This window comes from Vicugna pacos, chromosome 4 (genome assembly GCF_048564905.1).
Source record: "Vicugna pacos chromosome 4, VicPac4, whole genome shotgun sequence".
Classification (NCBI taxonomy): Eukaryota; Metazoa; Chordata; class Mammalia; order Artiodactyla; family Camelidae; genus Vicugna; species Vicugna pacos.
In genome coordinates, this window is record NC_132990.1 from 69207205 (window position 1) to 69232704 (window position 25500).

The 25500-nt window shown below is 33.1% G+C and overlaps 1 protein-coding gene across 8 annotated transcripts in view; it reads left to right on the forward strand.

The window, feature by feature from the left end:
- RABGAP1 (RAB GTPase activating protein 1) overlaps window positions 1-25500 on the forward strand; it is a 134593-nt gene that overhangs the window by 35955 nt on the left and 73138 nt on the right. For all 8 annotated transcript variants that reach the window (XM_006205533.4, XM_072960088.1, XM_031677513.2 and 5 more), the window contains 11 exons: window positions 1110-1344; window positions 2265-2469; window positions 4741-4915; window positions 5492-5649; window positions 9122-9232; window positions 9607-9673; window positions 10369-10471; window positions 11416-11585; window positions 17595-17769; window positions 21491-21584; window positions 25222-25372. In XM_006205533.4, the coding sequence (XP_006205595.1) occupies window positions 1110-1344; window positions 2265-2469; window positions 4741-4915; window positions 5492-5649; window positions 9122-9232; window positions 9607-9673; window positions 10369-10471; window positions 11416-11585; window positions 17595-17769; window positions 21491-21584; window positions 25222-25372 (1644 nt within the window). The remainder of the gene's footprint in view (window positions 1-1109; window positions 1345-2264; window positions 2470-4740; window positions 4916-5491; window positions 5650-9121; window positions 9233-9606; window positions 9674-10368; window positions 10472-11415; window positions 11586-17594; window positions 17770-21490; window positions 21585-25221; window positions 25373-25500) is intronic.

Consider the following 25500-nt stretch of genomic DNA (forward strand, 5'->3'; position numbering starts at 1 on the left):
GCTGACATGTTAGAATTTCCTTGATAAAATGTCAGCAAAGAAGGCTTAAAACTGCTCATTTCTCAATCATAATTTATAGCCAAAGGGACTTGAATGTTATAGTTATAAAAGATGTTTGAACTGGGTTTATTGGTAGTCCAGAATTACCTCTCCTCTGTTACTGGAATTTTGCTTCCTAACTTCTGTCCTAATTTTACTGGGAAGACTTCATTCTCTTTAACAATTTCATAGCCCCCACCCATTTTAAATTTTTGTCAGGTTTCAGCCTTGAGAAATCCTCCTAAATCAGTCCCTCTTTTCCTAAATTAATTCTTTTGTTAATTTTTGTAGTACTTCTTGAATAAGCATTTAGGGACAATACTGGATTTTGTCACTTGTGGTTTTCCTTAGATTGGGCAGTCTCCACTTGATTGTACTTGTTTACTTCCTTGTTGAGCAACTAATAATAAACCATCATGACTCTGGAAGAATACTCGCCACTGTTGAAATGGAGTGCTTCTATTCCTCAGGGCTATTTTATACGTGCATCTCTCCACCTTGGTTCAAGTATCTCAGAACTTTAAGAACCTGTTTATGTCAGGGAAGTCTTCAGAAATAAAGGAGATTACTTACAGCAAGGGTGGTAAAATATATATGAAGATTTATTACTTAATAATATATTTATTACTTTATTTTATTACTTTATTTATTACTTAATAATAGTATGTTTCTATTGATCATTTTTGGAAACAAACACATTTTTCCCTTTTCCCTATGGATAAGAGAAGCTTCTCCTCAAAACAAGTTTTGCTTCTCACCAGGCAAGTAAAATTACAAATATTTTAGTTGGTGGTAGTTTAGGACACTGTAGAAAACTTTTAATAGTGTTGACAGACTATTACATATATTTCTGGGTATTGGTCTCAAATTCGCTATACACTTTTTCATTAATTGAGAGAGCAGCTGCAGCTCTTATTTATTGCAGATCTTGATTTATTCAATTTTTTAAAAACACTGAGAAAATATCTATGTATCAAAAGAATTGCTGATGACTTCTCTAGAATGCGGACCCATTTTAATCAGTACTGGCCTCTCTCACTTTGCTGACTGTGTATATTTGTGACCCTTAGATTATAGGGAATGGAAGTGAGCAGCAGCTGCAAAAAGAGCTAGCAGATGTGCTGATGGATCCTCCAATGGACGACCAGCCAGGGGACAAGGAGCTTGTGGAGAGGTCACAACTGGATGGCGAAGGAGATGGGCCTCTTTCTAATCAACTGTCAGCTTCGTCCACCATTAACCCTGTGCCATTAGTAGGGCTCCAAAAACCAGAGTTGAGCCTGCCAGTGAAACCTGGACAAGGAGGTTAGGATTGCTGCATTGCTTGCGTAACTGAAGGTTATTGTTTTTAATATTTGAGTGTCCACTCTGTACTAGGTTTGATTCAGAGCAAGTAAAAACATTATCTATGTTCTCTAGAATCTTTAGATTCTAGATTTAGGGGGATGTAAGGGTTAGGGGGATGTGAGAGGAGTGTGTACCATTCTGATTTCCCTTTAAATGTATGTCATTTATACCAAAGAAAGAGAAACAGTAGTTATATGACATTGAGGGAGTCTTACTTCAGAATGTTTAAAGATTTTTTTTCAGGAAAGAAGGAATTTGAATACAGTTTTAGAGAAATGGAGGAATAATGCTTGGTGAAGAGATGTTTGCTCCAGGCCTGTATAACTCTGTGGGAATAGTTGCCAAGTCAGAAAACGGAGCTGAAAGACATAGCAGGGAAGGAGGAAAAGAGCAATTATAAAGGTTCATTGGGGAAAAGGTGTTAAAACTGTAGATGTTTATTGGGAAAGGGAAAGCAAGGGGATTGAGAAAAGATGATAAAGTAGCTAAAATGATGAATGAGAGAAATAATTACAACAGTGCAGGTTAGAAAGAAGAGAGAGGATTTTTCAGGATAATAAAATACTAACTGTATCTTTGACCTAAATGTAAGTCAAAAAGTCAGAACAAATTAGAAGAGTCTGAAAGGTAAATGAGATCTGAATCTCAGGTTACCTTTTAGATTTGGAATTGACACTACAGCCATACTTAAAAATTTTAGTGTTGATGACAGAGTTCTTGTGTGAGATTTCTGGCTTTAATGGGTATTTCTTCTGAGCCAGTGGCTTGTTATCTCTTTAGTATTTAATTTTAGAACCTAAATGTAACTTGTCGGTTTTTATTTACATGCATGTCAATAAAATGTCAAAATGAAAATCACCTCTAATTGTTTGTTTCAGATTCTGAGGGGTCAAGTCCATTCACACCAGTGGCCGATGAGGACAGTGTCGTTTTCAGCAAACTAACTTATTTAGGCTGTGCCTCAGTAAATGCTCCCAGGAGTGAAGTGGAAGCCTTAAGGATGATGTCCATCTTAAGGGGCCAGTGTCAGATATCCCTAGATGTAACCTTATCGGTGCCGAATGTTTCTGAAGGAACTGTGAGGTAAGACCAGCTTTGTGAAATGTTTGTAACGTTTGATCACATTTATGACCTATAGTTTTAGAAAGATGCAATAGTGAACAAAACATAATTATTTATTCACGTGATGTTTAATTCATCTGGCACTTAGTTATATCTTTCAAGGATTGTGACCTTTATGAAAAATGGTCACTCATATGAACAGTTTTTTATACTCTTCCCCATCCCAATTGTGTGTAGCACATTAGAAATTTAAATGTTTTGGAGATTATTGAAATATGTTGACCTAACGAATTAATTTATATCTTCTGGTTTCCCCCAGTACAAATACTAGCTTCACACGTTAGTTCAATATGGAATTTCATGCTGATTTTGGAAATTAGAAAAACCTGTTGGTAAATATTAACTATTCCAGTACAGTTCCTAAATTTTTAAGATGAGGAAATTGAGGCCCAGAAAAGTCCCTAGAAATGGCTATTATTTATACTAACTGAAACAAATAACAATAAAGGTAGCCAATCAGATGTCTATATATGAGCTAGCTAAGTACAGAACTCTAAATAATGAGATGAACACAACTAAATTAAAATAACTTTTTTAATTATGAAAAATACACACCTATTTCTGAAAAATCAGAAGACACAAACAAGCAAAAATTTAGCAAAATACTCTTCTACTTTCCCATTGGTAAATACAGCTAACATCTTGGTTTATCAGGAGCCTCACTGTGTATTTGTATGTGTGTATATTTGTGTATATGTGTATTACCTATGTGTATATGCAAGTATAATTATAAAATTCTTAGAATCAACATTTTTAACAAAAATGGAATTTTATAATACATACCCTTTTGTAACATGCTCTCTTCACATAGTTTTGTTATATCGTGAGTCTCTTTCTATATCAATAAATATGATTAAAAATTTGACTTATGATGGCATATGATGGATTATTCAGAAATAACAATCTCTTATGTTACACATTTTAATTTTTTTAATGGGAAAAGTGCTAATAATAATAGCTGATATTAAACTTTGGTCATATGGGCACATAAGTGCTTAACATAGTTTTCTTATAAATATTTTCGAGCTACATTTTTATACATTCTTAAATTTTCTGAGGATCAAAATTCCTATACGTAGACTTTTAGGTCAAACGTTTGCCCAATTTTATTGCTTTTCATACATTGGCAAATAGCCATCTAGAAATATTGACCTAGTTTGTACTTTTATCAACAGTGTATGAGAATATATTTCTCTAACATCAAGCATTTTGGATTTTTATGGTAGTAAAGTTGTAACTGTGTGTGGATAGCAGTAAGTTAATTAATATTCCAATTATCTGCCTATGTAATTCTTCTCTTGAGTATTTTAAAAACTATTTCACATACTCACAAATACTAATTTTTATTGTATTCATTAATGTGAAACTTTCAATAAAATTTGTTTAGTACTCATTTCTATGTTTCTTAGTCAAGAGTCATTCCCACAGCTGAAATTACACTTTGTTCTAACATATTTTAATTCTATAAAGACATGAGAAAACTAGTTGCGTCATATTTTGAACTTGAAGTTAGGTCTTCTTAAGTATTTCCATTATCCCCTGGACTTTCCCCATCAATGGCCCTGCTCATTTAATGTTGAAATTGCATAATTCCTTTTCATTCTTTCATAGTTGTATCCTCTTTGCCCAGAATAGAACCTGGGATGTTGTAGGTATCAAATAAATATTGTTGAATTAATATATTTTTCAATGAATATCTCTTTGATTTTCAATGAATGGCATTCTTTTGGTTTCATTAATGATTTTTTATTTTTTAGGTATTAACATTTTGTGTAGTCTCTCCCTTATTTGCCATGAATCAAAAGAACCTGTTTCACTCTGAGAAAGCACAGTTTTTTTATTTTTAAAGTAAAGCAAATTAGTTCATTCTTTTAGCAGATAATGAGCAGCACAGCTTTAATGATTTGTTTTGGTAGTCTGATTTAACGACTAATCTTTATTTAGTTAGAAACTGTGTAAAAAAAATACACTTATTGATGTTATTCATGCCTTCCTGATAGCTTCCCTAAAACATGGGGTTATATAGTTTTTAGTACTGTGGAATTATGTAATCAATAACTTTTAAGGATCTACTTATGACTTACTTATCAAGATTTAAGATTATTATGATTAGCATACCAAAAATGCTTTGTATGATCTTCTTGCTAGAAAGATGAATCTTGAATCATAATGTTGATATAGTGAAAATAATTCACAATCCCCCTAATCTCTTTGTGTCTTTTTTCTGAACAGACTGTTAGATCCACAGACAAATACTGAAATAGCTAACTACCCTATCTACAAAATTCTCTTCTGTGTCAGAGGGCATGATGGAACTCCTGAGAGTGACTGTTTTGCTTTCACTGAAAGTCATTACAATGCAGAGCTTTTCAGAATACATGTTTTCCGGTGCGAAATACAAGAAGCTGTAAGTACCTAAAAGGAAACTGTCTGCAAGTGAAACTTCATCTGTGCCTTCACTATGTTGAAATGATTACAGTGTTTATTATGGTCACTTATAAGCCAAATGAAATTTTCTGCTACTGTTTTATTTATTCCAGCTTGATGGGCTAAAAGATGAATAAACTGAAAGTTTGGTTAACCAGAACCTTGTTGTTGCTAAGAGTGTCAGGGAGGACCAGTTGGCTGCTGCTTGATTGGGTTAGATAGGCATCTTGGTTCCAGCAATGTCACATTTGCAAACTGTCCTTTTAGAGCTAAACTTGTAGGATTTTTTTAATATATATATATATAATAAACATATTCAGATAGTTTCTAACAATTTTGGAAATCACTTTTCATTCGGATTTCTAGTGTTTATAGTCATTTTCTTTTTTAAAACCTTTTTGGCCGTTTTTAGTATTACTTGCTCTATAGCTCTAACAAATTAGATAATTTATCAAAAGAAATCAAGAGGGGAAAGACAAAGTAGGTCACCTTCAGCCTTAACAAAAGTATTTATTTCTTGTGATAACAGCCCATTTCCTAACATGTCTGGTTGTAGGTGAGCCGGATACTTTACAGTTTTGCCACTGCCTTCCGTCGCTCTGCCAAGCAGACCCCACTTTCTGCAACTGCTGCACCCCAGACTCCTGACAGTGACATCTTTACCTTCTCTGTGTCATTAGAAATAAAAGAAGATGATGGTAAAGGTTATTTTAGGTAGGGCATCTTATTTTACTCTTTTTATTTGAGTTTGTATTAACATGCTATAGTATCTAGGAAATTCTAGGTAAGATTATGTAACTTCTATATTATAAAGTGATTGCTTTTATAGGTAGATTTTTTTTAATGTAAGTGATAAGGGAAAAGAAATAGACAAATTTTCAGAGAAGCGGTATAAAGGATTTTAAACAATAAAAGAGTTCTTTCAAGTGGAAAAATATGTCATGTTACTATATTCTTTTAGTCACACTCCAAGTAACTGGCTCACTGCTGATACGAAATATAACAAGCTACATCAGCTGAATTTTTAACTAGATTTGTTTTACCAGAGTTTTTTTTGTGTGTTTTGTTTTGTTTTTGGTTGGTTGGTTTATTTGTTTTAATAATCTAAAGATCTTAAGGCTGTTGAAATCAAGTTTTACCATTAAGGTTTATCTGAACATGTTGGAAGGGGAGAAATGAGGTATTTGCCTGAAATCTAACCTTGCATATATAGTCAGAAATAAGTAGTTTTGGTTTTTAAGTGAAACAATTCTTTGAATAGTGAAAATAACCCTGGAATAGGAGTTAACTTAGGTTTAGTTTATTTATTGCTACCATTAACAGTGTGACCTTTCCCACGTTTCTTTACATCTCCTGACAGTAGTTTCCTTATTTATTAAATGAGGTGGTTAGACTCTAAAATCCTTTCTAAGTTTAAAATACTTTGTTAGATGATTGACTTTTTTTGTCTTCATAGCTGATACCACAAAATGGGTGCTTCTTGGGATCATAATTGATAGTTGCATTTAGAAGTCTGTTTCCTCCATGACTACCTCATAAAATGTATAAAATGAAATTATATCAAAATATGAATGATTTCTAATATATTTTGCTTTTAAATTGAGAAGCACAATGATTGGTTCGTTTGTTTGAAAAACTGATAACCATTGCTCTCCCTTCAAAGACTTTGGAATTGTCATGCCATCTGCTGGCCAGTTTAGTGTACCTGCAGCTTCAACTTTGATTTGTACAGTAAAGTATGAGGCAGAGTGCTCTATGCTTTCTTATTAGCTATGTTTCTGTTCTCAGAGCAACACTGCAAAATGGTGCTTTCTGCAATGTACATTCCTGTCCTGAGAAGTAGAAATTATAATCTGTAAACTTCATAATAATTTTTGCCTTTTTAAGAAACAAAAGTTTGTTTAAACTGTTTTTTCCCTTTTTTTGAATATATTTATGTAGATTGTTTATAAATTCCAATTATGAATAGGAAAGATTTGTAAGATCTCTCAGAAGAGAAGCTCTGGGATAATTTTTCCTCCTGAGATTAGGCATATTAATGGTAGAAAGATGACAATCACAAATATCCCTGTTCTTTTCACCTGCATACCAAGGAGAAAACCCCCTGGATGATCAGATTTGCTTTTCACATATGTTAGGGCTATGCTATCTTTTTGTTGCATTGTTTCACTGAATTTGTAGTTTACAACAGGCAGCAGTGTTGTGTAACCTAATGTAAGGATGAAATCTTTGACCAGTATGCCTTTCTTAGTCAGATTTGAACTTTTCAAATGCATTTCCTTTTATCCAGTGATTCTATAATATGTTTAGGAATTAATCTACAGAAATAATCATTCAGGTGTCCAAAGAGTTATCAACATGAACATTCCCCTTAATACTATAATAGCAAAATTAAAAAGTGGAAATTAAATGCAAACCACAGTGTAGAATGGTTAAAATATGATGCATTTTGCAATATATTACAAATATCAAATCATTAGGGTGTATACCTGAAACTAATATATCAGTTATACCTTAAAAAATACAATACCCATATGACTTACCACCTATTTAAGAAATACATTGTATATATAATTAACCATAGCACAAGCTAGGTTGTGGTTTTACTGTAGCATAAATATAGACAAAGTGCTGTGACAAGAATTAATGCTCTTCTTTTCATTTCTGAAAAAGTATAATTCTTACTTTATTAAACTTAGAAACCTGCCTTTCAATTTAGCCTTTAGGAAGATGGACCATTTTCATGTATACCATTCAAAACACTTTCTGGTTGATTTAATCTACTAAGTACCCATTTGATATTCTTGCTTTAAAGGTAAAGGAACCCAGGGAAAGTAAACCTGGACCTCAGTTTCTTAATTCATATAATAGGAATTAAATATAAAATTACTTGGTTGAATCCGTTCAGTGATACAGTGTTAAGACCAGAAATATAATCCAGACCCCTTGACTTCAGTGAAGTGAACTTCCGTTGCTTATATTCTTCAGGATAATTCTTATTAATGTAACTTTCCCTTGCTGTTCAGTCTCAGAGATAACTTTATATCCATTGTTATTTTAAATACTGGTGAGAGATGAGATATTTATTTATATTTAAACTTTCACAAGCAGAGACACTAGTGTATCTGATACAGATTGAAAATTGAGACCTGTCCATATCCTTGTAGGTGAAAATTTTGTCAGCCACAAATATTTAACAGTTTGGTGTGCAGAAGTTTTTCTTTGCACATGTTTGTCATTTCTAGACTCTGTTGCTAAGATTCTTTGATTTTCTGATCTCAGCGTCGTAACATGATCTTGAATTGGTTACTAGTGTGTTAGTGCAGATGGGCTTCAAACTAATTTTATTTCTTCAGAGCTACTTTTTAGTTTGAGTAGATGCTCAGAGCTCTCATGTAGCCTTTTATAGTATCTCCTAATGGTTCTGTTGCCATTATCTTAAAAGTTGTACAATAATAAGGCACAATATCGATTTGCTGTATATTGGCTGATTTCCATAAGCCTTTGAGAATAAAGGAGCTAGAGAAAGTGGGAGACTAGAGGATTATTTTGGTCAACTGTCATTTTTAGAATATTTTCAACTTTTTTCTTAAGCTGATGTTTAACTGTATCATGAGTGTTATTTTTATAGTTATTACCCAGGTTTACAAAGAAGCTTATCACTGACTAAGGGAAGTATTAGGCAATAGCTTACTCTTGGTCATATCTTCCTCATCTCTATTATTTTTTTAAGGTATCTTGTTTTGAAATTCAAAGGATCTGTAATTATCTTTTCTTCATTATATATTTAAACAAATCAGTCAACAATAATTTATTTGTAAAAAACCAGTGGCTAAATAGAAAGGAAAAATAACATTTTTTGAGTGCCTAGGTGCTTTATAAATATCTAATTTAATTTTCACATCAAAAGAAAAGGAAAAACTAAAGCCACATTTTAGGGGGCGTAAGAGTGGTTTTGTAGCTTCTATAAATGGTTTATGTAATGGTTTAGTGGATTACAAACAGTAATAATGATATTTTTTACATCAAGAGGCAAGTGATGATTTTTAAATATCTATTATGATTTGAAAATCAAGCATAGAAAACGACTGTTTTCTGTACCTGATTGTCAAGTCATAACAAGAATTGTTGTGGTAGATGTCACAAGAAAATACTTTGCAAAACTAATGAACATGTTTTTCTACAGTGCAGTTCCTAAAGATAAAGACAGACAATGCTTTAAACTCCGCCAAGGAATTGATAAGAAGATTGTCATCTATGTGCAACAGACAACGAATAAGGAACTTGCCATTGAAAGGTAAACATCTTTAGTTAGTTTAGCTTAAATATTATTTTTTCTCAATCTAGTGAAGCAGCCATGTACTGTATTCAAAATGTATTTGCAAAATACTTTGTTCTCTAGGGAATTCTTTTGGGCATTGAAGTGAATACTTCATTCATTTTGAATTATCTCTTATAAATCTTCAGCTAATATGTTGACTTCAACTATGTGATAATAAAAGGCAAACAATTTATTTCTCTTGAGTAAAGAAATAAGGATGATTTTGGTAATGCTAATTTATTGATAATTTTAATGTATGCTTAACATCAATAAGAATTTTTTTGTAAGTGACCTAAACATCTTTTTTCTGTCATCGTTTTTCCAAATTCTTATTGTTTCTTTTTCTGCAGGTGTTTTGGCCTTCTCCTTAGCCCTGGAAAAGATGTACGAAATAGTGATATGCACTTGTTAGATTTGGTAAGGATGGCTTTTTTTTTTTAATTTATACATTGTTTCGTCTATAAACGTCGTTGCACTGAATCTAATGTTAAAGCGCATTAATGAAGCAATAAACAAAGATAAGGGAATTTCCTTATTTCTGACTTGTTATTTACTAGTCTGACCTTAGACCTACTTAGTCTCAGCCTCAGTTTCTTGACTGTGTAATAATGAATAATTCTTATTTTTCGTGTAGGGTTGATGTGGCAAACAAAGGAGACAATTTGTAAGAGAATTATTTGCAAACTATCATGAGCTTTGTTAAAGTAGGTGGTATTAGTATTTTTGCTATCATATGAAAATCTTTATTTTCAAAACTAAAACTTTTGTAGGAATTGTTCACTTGACAGAAGAGTTCAACATAGGTTTAGACGATAATTTCCCTAATGTTTACACAAGTTGATATGATTTGCAAGCATTTTCTTTATATATGATTTCTCAGCACCAGTAGTGTAAATAAAGACACATCTTTAATTTTAACTGTAATCATTTATAAATACTCCTAACTTTTGTTTTATATGTATTTCTCTCTCTCTCTCTCTCTATATATATATATATGATCCTCTTTCATGTTCTCATATTTTTGCAACACCTGTTTTTTAAAAGCAGCAGAATGGGGGTTAGCACTTGTTTACTTACTTCGGCATTAATGTTGTTTTTACTCTTTTCTTTAGGAATCTATGGGCAAAAGTTCAGACGGAAAGTCTTACGTTATTACTGGGAGCTGGAATCCAAAATCCCCACATTTTCAAGTTGTAAATGAAGAAACTCCTAAAGGTAATGCAGATTGCTGACATTATTAACAGAAATTTTAGTCCCAAAAAGATATCCAAGTCTTAGGACTACTTATTTGACAAATAGTGTTTACATAATTCTGATGAAGCCAAGGAATTTAAATAGTTCTTTGAGTTTATTATTAAATTTGAACTGTAAATAAAATATTTTTCCCTCCCTCTCTTCTCTTCATTTTTTCTTTTCCTGCTTCCTATTCTATTTATGTACTTATTTAATTACAGACTTTGAATATTATTTATTTTTGTGGAGAGATAGTATATGCACATATAGTTAAATCTTCAAAGGATATATAGGGAAAGGAAGCATCTACCACAGTTCCCAGCACCCCATCCTAAAGGGCACCACTGTGACCAGTTTCATACGTAGCTTTTCAGATACGCTGTGCATAAACAGCCTTTTTCAGGATATTTCATACTCTTCCTGAATGTCATTTAATGGCTGTATAATATTCTATCCTGAAAATGTAACATTATTTTCTTGACTAATGCCTCTTAATGAGCATTTCTTTTTTTCCCCTTCATTTTTTCTTGTTATTCAGAGCACTATAGATACATATATAAAGGATGTAAACAGAGATTTACCATTATTAACCAAGATTTAAAAGTTATGAATTCCCAGTGTTGGTGAGAGAGTCATAAAGAAGGCATGTGCCACTTTTGCAAACCAATCTGACAGTACATTTCATAAGCTTTTGAAGTGCATACTGCTGTCACTTAACTAATGCCACTTCAAGGAGTCCACCCAAGAAAAGAATTCTCAATACAGAAGAAAAAAATTCTAAATAGTGATTTAAAATTTTTTGTTTAATTGATAGATTACCTTAAGGTATCTTGGAAGTTTGTAATAGAAGTAATTACTTTTACAGTCATCATGTGAGCAAATAAATTTTCAGTTTTTAAATTTGCTTGTCCTTTCTGTCTCTCTAGACAAAGTGCTGTTTATGACCACAGCTGTTGATTTGGTAATAACAGAAGTACAGGAGCCTGTTCGCTTTCTCTTGGAGACAAAAGTCCGTGTTTGTTCACCTAATGAAAGATTATTCTGGCCCTTCAGCAAACGAAGTACTACTGAAAATTTCTTTTTGAAACTAAAACAGGTACTGTATTTTTTTTTAATAAATATAAAGGGGAAATAGGAGAAATTACTACTGTGGCTGATTTATCATTAACCCAAGCTATCAATTTATCATTAACCCAAGCTTTAAACAGTCCACATGTATGTTAAATATATTAAGAGAAATTGTCTTTTATTTTTACCCACATATGGTGTCATTGCTTTTGCTCTTCATTTCTTCCTGAAGAACGAGGTTTTTGTCTGGTATCATTTTTAACCCAGAGAACTTCTATTAGAATTTCTTTTAGTGCAGATCTACTAAAGACATAACTCTTAGATATCTTTATCTGAAAATGTCTTTATTTCACTTTTATTCCTATAGGATATTTTCACTCGATATAGGATTCTGGGTTGACAGTTTTCTACTTTTAGCACTTCAAAGTGTCATTCCACAGTCTTCTTTTGGTGAGAAGTTGGAATGCATTTATATTGTTGTTCCTCGGTGTAATGAATCATTTCCTCTGGCTGCCTTTGAGGCTGTTTTTTTATCTTTGATTTTCAGACCTTTAACTATTGTGTGCCTACATGTTTTTTTTTTTTTTGGTTTTTTTTTTCTTTTTGGGATTTGCTGGGCTTCATGAATTTTTAAATTTATGTTTTTATTTCTTTTATCCTTTTGGGAGAAATTCTGACCCGTTATTATCTCTCTCAACTTTTTTTCCTGCCCCATCTCTCTTCTTTCTCCTAAGAGATTCCAATTATATATATTTCAGACCTTTTGATACTGTCTTACAGATCTCTGAGGCTCTGTTTATTTTTTCAAATATTTTTTCTGTTTTTTTCTTCAGATAGAATACTCTCTATTGATGTATCTTAAAATTCATTTCACTCTTTTGTCGTCTTCAGTCTGTTGTTAACTCTATTCAATGAATTTTTTTAAAATTTCAGATCTTGTATTTTTTTTTCCTATAATGTCCATTTGGTTCTTTTTTTTTTAATAGTTTGTTTCTTATGAGATTGCCTCTTTAACCTTTTATTTTAAGCAGACCTTTTATATTCTTGAGGATTATTGTAATATTGCCACTTTAAAAATCCTTAACTGCTAAATCTGATGTCTGGTGAGTCACATTTTCATGTTTCTTGGTCTAGTAATATGGGATTATATGTTAGACATTTTTAATGATAGATTGCAGAGACTCTGTTACAGTCTTCTGAGTAAGTTAAAAAAAAAAAAAGTCAGTTAATTTGGTCAAAGTCAAACTCCATTCTCTGTCTTTCCTGTGGTGGACAGAAAATGAAATTTCTGTTTCGTTCTTTTAGCTTCTTTTGGCCCCATTGCCCCACTACTTGCTGCTCCTTTCTTTGCTTTCCTTTGTATCAGAACTCCTTGAAAGAAATCAAGTTGACAGTGACCTAAATTTCTAAATCCAGTGGTCAGTCTGAGTCTTCACCTTACTTGACCTGTCAGCAACGTTTGATGTAGGTGATTACTCCCTCCTCCTTAAATACCCTTCCTTTACTAAGCTTTCAGGATGTCTTGGATTTACCATGTCCAAAAATGTCTCATCCTCTACCCCTAAAATGTTCTACCTACCTGTTTTTACTAAATCAGTTTATAGGCATCTTCCCCTAATAGTTGCTTAGGCCAAGAATTATACTCTTTTATTTTTCACACCCCATATCCAGTCTATCAGGAAATTCTGTTTACTTTTAAAAACGTACCTAGGGGGAGGTTATAGCTCAAGTGGTAGAGTACGTGCTTAGCATGCACAAGATCCTGGGTTCAATCCCTACTACCGCCTCTAAAAATAAATAAATAATCATACCCTCCCCCCTGAAAAAAAAATTTTAGAATATGACCATTTCTTACCACCTAGGTTATGTTAACCTCAACTGAATCATTGTTTTTAGCTGGATTATTGCACAAGCCTTTTCACTCATCTCCCTATTTCTGTTTTGTCACTTTTTGATATATCCTCATTACAGCAGCCTAATGTCAGATCACATCATTTTTCTGCTCAAAATCCTTTAACCCTATTTTACTCCATAATATCCTAAGTCTTTATAGTGGCTTTGTAAGACACTATATGATCTGATGCCTATTACATCATAGACTAATTTCTCTCGTGCTGTTACTTCTTGCTAGCTTCCTCTGCTCTAAACGTGATCTTAGGGCCTTTGCTGTTACGCTGCCTAGAATGCTCTTTACCTGGATCCCACGTGCTATTATTCACCTCCTTCCAGTCCTCATCATCTTCAGGTCTTTGCTCAGATTTACTTCTTAGCAACTCATAACTACTCCATTTAACAGTGCAGTTTGCTCAGTTATCCACTGATGCTATTTCCCTCCACAATCATACATTTTTCTTTCTTTTTTTTTTTTCTACAAGGGTATTAGCTTCCAGTATACCACAAAATATACTTCTTTTTATTTTACTTATTACTTATTTTCCATATTAGAAACCTCTGCTAAGGCAATATTCCTAATCTGACTCGTTCACTGATTTATCCCAAGTAACTAGCACATAATAGTTCTAAATAAATATTTTAAATTGATTTTCTTTGCATGTAACTTTGAAATTCCATTATATAAGATTATAATGTTGTATGTGGATTTACTTGAATATACTTTTCTATAGCAGTAAACATTTTAGTTCCAGTGTTTCCAAGTTAGCCCTTTTGGTTATAGTTAGAAAATGGTAGCAAGCAGACAGGATTAGAGATTTCTTTTCAATGTTACATTAAGAGGTTAAAAAGTAAACTTGGGTCTTAGGACTGTTCTTCCATCTCTTCCCTGTGGCAAGAACAAAGGATTAGCATAGGGTTATCTAGAACTTGGCTTTTGACTCAGAGTACAGAGATCTTACCGTTGACTGGCTTTATGACTTGGAGCAAATTCCTTCAACTCCCTGAGCCTTGATTTACTCAGCTATAAAATGACAGCAGTAGAATCTTTCTCATAGTGTTATTGTGACATTATGTGAGAAACTGTATAGCACATTTGGAGTAGTTCCTGGTATATAGTATGTTCTTCATACATTTTAGCTATTTTTATTAAGAGGGATGGTGTCCTCAGTGAGACAGAGGAAAGGGGGAAAAACACTTAAATCTAAAGAATTTCTTCACAGGCTTGTCAGAGTGTGTTATCAAACATAAGGATCTGATGGTAGTTTTAATTTATCCTCTGATGAATGAAAGCAAGCCTTTTTTTTTTTTTTTAATATATACAAGGGTGATTTTCCTTTCCTTTTCTGTGGGTTGTCTCCATATTTTTTGCTCTTTGATTTTGGCCTTTTCTTCTCAATTTTTAGAGGCTTTTTATGTATTTGAAGAGATTATAATAACCCTTTGAGATATAATTTGCAAATATTTCTCTTGGTTTGTCACTTGTCTTTTGACCTAAATTATGATGAGTGTTAGGGCTTTTTTACCACACAATTTCTTTTTATATACTTGAATTTATCAAATTTTTCCTTTAAAGCTTTTGGATTTGGGATCATAATTAGAAATGCTTTCCCTAGTCCCTGGTAATAAAGGACTTTATACATTTTCTTTTATTATTTATATGGTTTCATTTGACTACTACTTTTATTTAGATCACTGATTCTTTAGTATTTTCTTCCAGATCGGATCTGATTTAATCTTTCCAAATGGCCATTCTCTTGTCCCAAAAAGTGTCCCAACATCATTCACTGAAAAGCCTAACTTTTCCCCCAGTAGTTTAAGATGCTACCTTTATCATATGTCAGATTTTCGTAGATCTATTTCTAGTTTTTATGTGTTTCTGTAGTCTTTTTCATGGGTCTTTATGTTATGTGTTCACTAATATCAGTGTTTTAATTATGTAGACTTTAAAATATATTTTTATATCTGATAAGGCTTACTTACTCAACTGTTCTTTTGTGGGTTTTGCTAGATAGTCTTAATTGTTCGTTTTTCATATAAGCTTTATATTCAACCTGTGTAGCTCTGGAAGAAAATGATTGGTATTTTTATTGGGGAGAATTGACATCTTTATATCAATATAGAGTCGTTTTTTCCAAGAAAATGTGATGTCTTTCCATTTATTCCCATCTACTTTTTGTCTTTTAAGAGTGCTTTCTAAAAGCTTTTTATTATAGCAAATTCAAGTGCACACAGAAATAAAAAGAGTAGTATAATTCACCCCCATGTACTTTTACCCAGCTTCAACAATGAACATTTTTAATAGCTGGGGTTCTTGGCTTACAGGTGTGGTCTACTTCTTGACTTTATATTTATCTGACTCAAAAAGTAATACTACTCTGATCACTGTTACTCACAGAGAGTTTCTAGGTGAACTACAGTGTTTATTATGTTTATATAGTTTTTGAGAAAAATTTTTTTGAAGATAAAGAGCTATTGTTGATCTTTGAACTGTTGCAGGTAGCAGTTAACTAATGTTTCAGAGAGTAATTTATAACAAAACAAAAGAAGTAAATCCTGTTCCCTATCAAAGTACAATATTTGAAAGTTAAAATCATAGTTACAAATTTAGAAATGAACATGTCAGAGGTTTTAATTTAATGCATTAAGTAGTGAGGGAACCAGTAAGATGGTGAAGCTCGTTCTAAGTATTTGAGGAATGCAAGTTTAAATAGTCCTTTCTTTACAAAAAAAAAAAAAAAGGATGTTAGAACAAGAGTGCTGGTTAGAAACAAAACTGGTGGATATCTTATAGGTAACCTTTGGGTTGTCTTTTCTATTGGACAGAAATCATTTGCATATCCTCCAGATTAATATGTAGCTTCACAGAATCAGGGTCCTTTATTAATAGTAAGTAGTTAAGTTAAAATCATTTATTCATTTAGAAAATTAAACAGCCCTTGAGTGGACATGTTAAAAAAAAAGTTGGTAAATCTGGATCTGTGCGTCAGATCTGGCCTGGCGCTTGTTTCTATAAAGGTTTTCTGGAACACAGCCGCATTCACTTGCTGTCTGTGACTGCTTTCGCACCACAGTGGCAGAGTAGCTGCAGCAGGGGCCCACATAGCCCAAGATATTTGCTTTTTGGCCCTTTACAGAAAAGTTTACTTACTACTGTATTAAATAGTGCCTTAGGATGATACTGAAAGGACATGTTGCCACTATCTTTGCCTTTCAGGATTGGGGTAATTTTTCTTAAGTACTCAAATGATCATTAAGATCATAAAATCAGCTCCGCCTGGTATTTCTGTACCTAATGAACCTCTTATTGCCCCCACCCCCCCGCCTTCTATATTTTTACTTTATGCCTGTATGTCTTTCTCTTTGGTGTTGCCACCTTCCTAGTTGTCTCTGTATCTTTTCCTACAGTTCTGCCTTTTCCTCCTGCTATATATTTCACTCTTTTTTTCTCCTCCTGAAACTGGCTGCAATATGGAATGTTAATATATTTAAATACTATTCTGGTAAAGTTTTATATTCCCTATTCTTAGTTTTTAATTTAGGTCAGTTTAAACTATTATGTGTTTTCTTCAAAGTAAACCTAAAATACAAAACAATTTGAGTTTCAAATTTTTTATAGATTCTGTTAATCTCTTTTCTGTCACTTACCTCTCCTCCCACCCCTTGTAGCTTTTAATTGAAGAAAAGTTCTCTGTACTGTTAAAATTAAGCTAAAGGATTTGTGGGCAGGGAGGTGGTTAAGAGAACTTTCTAGTCCTAAGCTTTATGTTTTAGAATACTTTAAAACATTTTCTTCGTGTATAGTTTTGTATAGGAAATCTTGAATGACACTCTAAAGTAACTTGGAAGCTACAGAATGGTTAACTTTTTAGTTCACACTTACTAAATATTGGTAGTTGGATATTTGATGATACAATCTGAATACCAGAAATAAAATTGCAAAGCTAGAGTCCTGCTCAGTAAATATCTTCTTTTCATAAGGGTTTTAAATCTAAGCATTTATTCTTCTATTTAGAAAAGGTTACATTTAATTCAGATATTCAAAGTAGTGTCTTTTTATTCTCATTCTGTATGAAATCAGAAGTAGTGCTCAGCTGAAAAATAAAGAATTTTATCACCTAATATATAATATTTTTTCATCTTCAAGATAAAGCAAAAGGAGAGAAAGAACAATAGTGACACTTTATATGAAGTTGTATGCTTGGAAAGTGAATCAGAAAGAGAGAGGAGAAAAACTACAGCCAGTCCCTCAGTCCGCCTGCCACAGTCTGGATCTCAGAGCTCAATGATCCCTTCTCCTCCAGAAGATGATGAAGAGGAAGGTAACTCATAGGGAGAGCTTAATTCCTATTTTAGGGTGGTGGGCCATGCAGACCATTATAACTTTATTAGGGAATTGATAATGTGACAAAGTATTTTGAATTCTTTCAGTAAATATTTATGGGAGTCTATGCAAAGGACTGTGGTAAATTAAAAATGATTAATGTAGAACTTTCTTTAAGATAATTGTAATCAAGTTATAAAAAGTGAGATTTACAATTAGTGCTTTTATTTTTAAAGAATCATTCTATGCCAGCTTAGTGTATTAAAACAGCACCTTTTTAGATCAAATTGACATAGTTTCTACCTAAATAAATATTCCCACCTCAGCTGATTTATACATTACTGGATTTCTACACTGATACACATTAGGAATCAACCAGTTCTTTTTTCTTTTATTTTTCATGGTTATATCTGAACTAGTTTGTCAGTCTGTCAGTCTCTGTTAAAAGATACTGTATGTAAGTGAGAAATGGAGTGAAAGAGCACAGGAAAAGTGAAAGTTTGGGAGACATTTTCCAAATTATAATTTTCTACCAGAGCTTTATTTTTAAGGTAAGAAACAAGCTGATTATGAGAGAAGGTCATATGAGGCATGTGCTCTGTGAGGCTCACAGGCAGTGTTCTGGACATTCATAGAGGAGAATTCATTTATCATTGTGGGCTATGTGGTGGGGCATCAGGAATAGTTTTTAGCTAGCACTTTTAAAGCGCAAGGAGAATGCAGGGATAAATGGTTTGGGCATTTCTGGCTAAGAAATTACATTAACACAGGTATGAGGGTGGCAGGAATGTTTGATTGAGTTAAAAGAAATACATATCCAGGATTATATGTACTTTTTTCAAGTTTAGAGCAAAGTCTGACTTTCCAATTCTTACTGTTCCCTGTAACTTTTCCTTTTCTTGTGACTGATCAACTTAGGATCATTTATTAGTAATATCAGTGGCCACTAATTACTAGATGCTTAACATGTGGTAGATAGATACTTTATTTATAAAGTAAAATAATACTTTGTTCATATAATCCTCACAAATATCCTGAAAAATAGGACTTATTATTATCCTTCTTTTGAACGTAAGGAAGTGGAAATCTCAGGAAAGTGAGTTTACCCAGGGTCATAACAGCTAGAAATTGGCAGGGATGATTTTAATCCAGGTCTGTGAGTTAAGAGTCTGAGCTCTATTCTGTCATCATCTCTGGGCATTTGGTTCACAGAAAGCATTCTGAGGTGCAAAGAAAGCACATATATTGTTTTTGAGAAGTCAGAGATACAATGTAGAGTCTCCCTGTAGAGCCAATGTAAGTCATGTTTTCAGGCTGAAAAAGATGAAATTGTTCCCATTGTTTGAGATTTGTCTACTGTATAGCTGGTAGTCTGGAGACTTGCAGTTTCCCTTCTAGGTCAGCACTGCTTAGGATGGCAGAGCAGATAAAAGTTTATAGAATTCTCTTCCTCTCAAACTCAGCAACGTAAAAAACACCAAAAACTCAACAAGACACTTTATTTATTATGAAACCCTAATCTCCATACTATAGATGTTAAAGGATATCTACTAGTTACAAAGAAATTTGGGCCCATCTAATGGATAATATCCAGACTGAAACGTAGTTCTAATCTATAGCAGGCATAGATTTTTCAGTATAATTGAAGGTGTTCAAAGGGCTTCAACTGACAACTCTTAACTAGGGAAAGATAAGGACTAATGGCAGTAAGCAGTCCATGGGACAATCAGGGAACACTAGAACACAAGCTCTCTGTAAAGGAAGAGTGTGTGTCCTTTTTTGCCCCACTTTTTCTTCCTGGTGTATAACCCAATTCCTGATACATAATGGGTGCTCAGTAAATGTTCGCAGGATGAGTAACCCTCCTGGGATCCATTTCCACAGTGAAAAGCTAATGACAGGAGAACTGGAAATGAAGAAGACTACAGATATGGCATCTTTCAGTTCTCTCTAACCCAGTATACAAACCAGAGAATTTGGTCCTGTTGTGATGTTTGCTCCCTGGAAAGAAATGGCTGTAATCCTCTAGAGAGGCTCCTTACCATAGGACATACATACTTACAGGGCAGGAAACCAGGAGTTATAAAGGGGAGGTGTTCAGAAACAGCATTCTAAACACATTCAAACAGTAAAAGAGAATTTTGTGAGGTAGGTCTTCCTAATCTCCTTAAAGGAACTGTCATCTCTTGTAAATTTTAATACATTTTTTTGTAGCTTTTGTCTCCCAAAGAGTTGTATTATATTGATATTTTAAGGAGTAGAGAATTACTCAAGGCATTTAGAAAGTAGGGCCAATTCTGGCAAAATAGTGAAACAGGGGAAGTTTATCTTAGTGTCCTCAAAATTTTCTCCCTTCCTTTTCCATTTGCAGATGACTCTGATATTCAGTCTGTCCTCTTCCCTGTCTCACTATCAAAATTGGTGGTAATATTCAAGACATTAAAATGTAAAGAAGTTTAGTAATAAGTATACTGGATTTCTGAACCTTTAAAATTTGTGCTTTCAGGTGTACTATCTAAAAGGGTGCAAATTCATGATGTAATCACCAGCAGTTAAAGATCCGAACTTTTTCAGGCAGGTTAAGCCCAAAAATCTAGAAACAGCATTGTTTGAGGACACATGGAGACAAGTACTGTTGCACCCAGCTAGTGCAAATGTAAATTGGTAAACTGTTCGGAAGGCAGTTTGTCAGTAAGCTTCAAAATCCTTAAAGGCATACATCTTTAACCCAGGAAGTTCACTTCTGGGCATATAATCAATAAAGGTGATGAGCTGTGTTCATCCTGATACTGTTCGTAGCTAAAAGTTGAAAACTTTCCAAATGTCCAACAAAAGAAGATTGATTAAATAGATCTAAGTTCACATACGCCCCCACTTTCATTACACTTCAATTTTCTCTCACACGCCTTTATCATTGTCATTTTCTTCACTGTCTTCATGTCTTACAGTCTTTAGATTCTTTTTTGAATTGACATTTCCTAATTACTTGAACTAAGTTTGAAATGATTCATTTTGGTCCTTTTTAATATTTTTGTGCTTTCTATTATAAAGTAATCTATGCCATTGTAGAAAATTTAGAATTTCAAAAAAACATGGAGGAAAGAAATAATCATAACTCCATCATTCAGAGTCAGTAATTGTTAATGTCTTGCCATAGTTCATTCCAGACTGTTTTCTATTTTTTAATATAGATTAGATCATGATGAAGATTTAGCTGTTGATATTTTTATTTTATGTGGTATTTTACCAGATCATTATGTAAACAAATGTCAACATGCATTTACATTGTAGACATGTATCATAATTTATTCAGACATTCTCTACTTTCCTATTTTGGTTTCCTACGTGGTTTGTAATTTTATTAACTGTTATACAAAAGACTGCTGTATATTTTCATGCATAAAGCTATTTGCTTTGGAGTAGGTGAGAGAACATACCACATTTTGAGTTCTCTCATTTTATAATTAAATGGCTCTTTTCTGCCATTGACATAATATGGACCTATATGGAAAGCAAAAGAGAATTAAAAAGATTACAACAACATTCCACCTAGGACCGTTTCTTATTTTCTTTGTATTTATACCTGTATACTAAAAGAGAAATTATGACACTGTGCTCCCAATAAAATCTTTCCAGTTTGACTGTTAGGTTTCCATGTCATTCTTCTGGCTAGCATAGCCACCTCTGTTATCCTTTTTTGTGTGTTTTGTTTATTAAAGATAATGATGAACCTCTCTTGAGTGGATCTGGTGATGTATCCAAAGAATGTGCAGAAAAAATTCTTGAAACGTGGGGAGAACTGCTGTCTAAATGGTAAGTTGTAATAAAATAGTTCTCCTTTTCATCTGCTATTCTTATTTTATGGATATGGAATTTTACCTAACTACAGTATTCAGTTTTGGAGCCAATTTTATGAGTAATCTAAGTATGAGGTTCATGTTCTAGAATCTCTCTGTTTTTAGAGATTTATAAGGGTAATAGTAAAGATCTGAAATCAACTTGCAAAATATCAGAAACCTAATAAATTCTCATTGCTACAGAAAATATTTATTCAAACATGGTATCCATGGAGAGAATAAAGAAAGAAAGAGGTCCTTTATATTGAAGCCATTATGAACCACTGCCTGTTTAAGATAATGCACAATAGTTAAGACATTACACAAAATCAGGGACGTTCAGAAGATGCTCACATAATACACAGAACCATGATAGAGACTCCAGGTGGGATTTTTCCTCATCTCTGTTATGTGCCTAAAGTGTCAGAGCAAAGTGTTACAAACATGATATATATTAATTGCTCTACTGGTAACTTTTCCTACTTAACACTTGTAAAATTCAGGAATTTCTCATTAGCTCAAGAGATAGTTTGACAGCAGTGTTAAGCAATATCCTGTAGACTGTCTAAAAAGAATACACTACTTTCAGGTATTTATTAATGAAATCAGAGACACTGTGGTATCTGGTTGGTGAGGCACTGATGCAGTTTCCTTTTTCCACTGTGTAGGATGCCAGTATATGCTGAAAAGAGCTGAACTTGAAAATGATCTGAGCAGTTCTCTATTTCTGACTTTCTGATTTTTAGGGTTGTCATATAAGCTCCCTATGGGCCTGTTACTTTGGAGTCAGATTTTTCTCTGGAGTTTCAACTGTTGAAGCCTTTTACTCTATTCTTAGTAAAACTGTGTCTCAGCATTAAAAAACAAAAAACAGACAAAAAACTTCATGCCCTTAAGGGATAGGACTACAAATGGGCATCATCTGCTTCTAGCATTCTAACAATGCTTTACACTTTTGGTAAAACACTCTCCACACTGGGAAATGTCAAATGTGTACAGGAAGGGAATGCAAACCAAGCGTGGTTTGTCTTCATACAAGTGGTTTTAATAAATGAACTCTGCAAAAGTCCCCCAGGGGAATAGTTCTCATTTATTTTTGATACTTCTTTAGCAATCAGGAGACAAACCTGCTGATGCTCTCTCATCATAATATATTTTCAGTTCAGTGAATTTAGAGTGTTTGGACTGCTGCTGGCATGAATTTCATCTGTATAAAAAGGTTTCTGCTCTAAAATAGAAATGTAATTGAGTCTTGACATGGTTACATAATATATTTAAAATCATTTAGATACAGCATTTACACTCTAGAGTTTATGAGATGAACTCAGTAGCATTAAAGACAATTGCTTAGAATTTGTTCTGTTATCAAGCTTTGTTTATTCATTTTGTTAATTTAATTGTTAATTGTTCATTTAATTAAATTACATCCTTCTCTTACTCCCTCAAATATATGAACTATTTCCATCTGTCTCAACTGTCTTCAGGGTGTTTAAAACTGTTTTTGCTAGTTTCAGTCATGTCTTCAGAAATAATAGTAGTTTCCCTTCTCCAATTTATTTCATCATAATTTTTTCATCATTATTATATGTGTTCTATAGATAGGAAGCATCACAATATTATGACGTTTTTAGAGTCTGGAGGACCTGACTTCAGATCCTACCTCCTACTTTCAAGCAGTCAATTTTGAGCAAGTCATTTAACTCTTCTGAGTCTATTTCTTCATTTGCAGAGTACAAGTCTGTAGAACCACCATTCAGGATTATTCTAGATTGAAAAAAAAAAAGATGTTGTAATAGTAGTAATCATATTATGAAGTAATGAATTTACCATATACCCAGCACTAAGTTATGTGCTCTATTTCAACTATAACACATTTATAAACTAGTATCCATTTTTATAGATGAGGTTTGTCATCAGAGATTGTCAACAATTCTGGTTAGTAAATGGCAGACCCAGAATTCGTTTAACACAGTCAAGTCTGATCCCAAAGCTGGTTTATTTAACTCTACATTGGATTTTAGTGGTAGTATTTGTAATAAATAGTACTTTTGAGCTCTTACTCTCAAAGTTCATTTTAATGCGACTTTTACTGGATAAGAGAACTAATGTCAGTAATAAAGTAGTATACTGAGTTAGGTAAAGTTACTATCATTAGTGACAAAATTATTCTGAAAATAAGTTTACCAATATAAATCAAGCTAGGGTTAGCAAATAAACCTAGGGTTAGGATTTTTTTGTTTGGTTTGGTTTGATTTGGTAAAGAGTCACATGTAAATATTTCAGGCCTTGTAGCCAATACTGTCTGTTGTAACAGCTCAGTTCTGCTGTTGTAGTGGGAAAGCAGCCACAGACAATACATAAAGAGATAAAAATGCTGTATTTCAATAAAAGTTAATTTACAGAAACAGGTGGTGGGCCAGATTTGGCCCATAGGCCATAGTGTACCCAATCCTTGAATTTAATAATAGAGCTACTCTTGTTCTTTCTGCTTCTAAGTCTTCAACTATATATATATATAGTTATATAATATATATATAACTATATATATATATAAAAATAATTTTTTTTTTTTACCTAAGCAAGGATAAAACTATACTGAGCTGTCTATGGCTGCTGTATTAGGGTCCTAACATCACAGAATTAACTATTTTAAAATGTATTATGCATTATTCTGCTAGAATTTTGGGAGAATTTTGATAAAAGTCTCAGACCTTTATATTTTGATAGTGGTTATTTTGTATTAGTAACTTCTTTTCAAATCTAATAGTCACAGGATCTTCTCCATGTAAGGATCCTGCTTTATTGACTAAGTAATGGTGGCTTTCAAATCACAAACCAGCTGTGACAGATTGATTGGTCTTAGAATTTGAGGACTATCTCAGTCTTTTAATCAACTTCCTTGAACTTCTTTCTCCATCTGTAAAAGTGAAGATACTACCACATACCTCAGACGGATGTTGTGAGGATCAAATGAGATTATGCAAAAGCACTTTGTAAATTAATGCCAACATTTCAATATGTTTTATTTCCCCCATTTTGTAGATGAGATAAATGAAGCTCAGATACTTTAATAACTTGTTTTGAGATTATAATTGTACAATAAAAACTTTCTTGTCCACCATAGTTATTCAGAAAAGTTACTTGAAGCAAGGTTTCATAAAAACTGCTGAAAGCATTTATCTTTATATTTATCTTAACTTAGAATAAATGTTTATTTAAACTTAAAATATAAAAATACACAGTTCTCTTGTCAATTTTGATGCAGGGCCAAGCTCTTATCTTTGGCAGCGTGTCCACTGATTGGAATTTGGGGGTTTTGCTTTGTTTTTCTTAAACAAACCACAACCATGAAGCTATGGTTTCCAGTTTTGCATTTTATCAAAAAAAAAAAAAGCAATAATTTAAAGATACTTAAGCAGTCTGCAGAATTGTTTCCTTCAACCAGTCTTTTACAGTTATATATTGGCCACATCTAGTTCAAAAGCTTTTTTTCCCTTATTAATATGTTACCTTTATTAAGTCTTTGTATATCATTTAGTTTAGCTTTCATGAAAATAATACTCTTTTAGAGAATACGTCTGTTATGAACTTGTGGATTATGGCTTAATCTTTAGGCATCTCAACTTGAGTGTGAGGCCAAAGCAGTTGTCATCCTTAGTAAGAAGTGGTGTTCCTGAAGCTCTTCGAGGAGAAGTCTGGCAGCTACTAGCAGGTTGTCACAACAATGACCACCTGGTAGAAAAATACCGAATTCTCATCACAAAGGTAAGGGGATGATAATTCAGCCACAGCGTTAGTCCTTGTAGAAATTTTTTATGCCAAGATTATTGTAACTATTTGATTTCCAAGAATTTTATCCAATTCCTTTATCTAACATAACACTAGAACTTTCA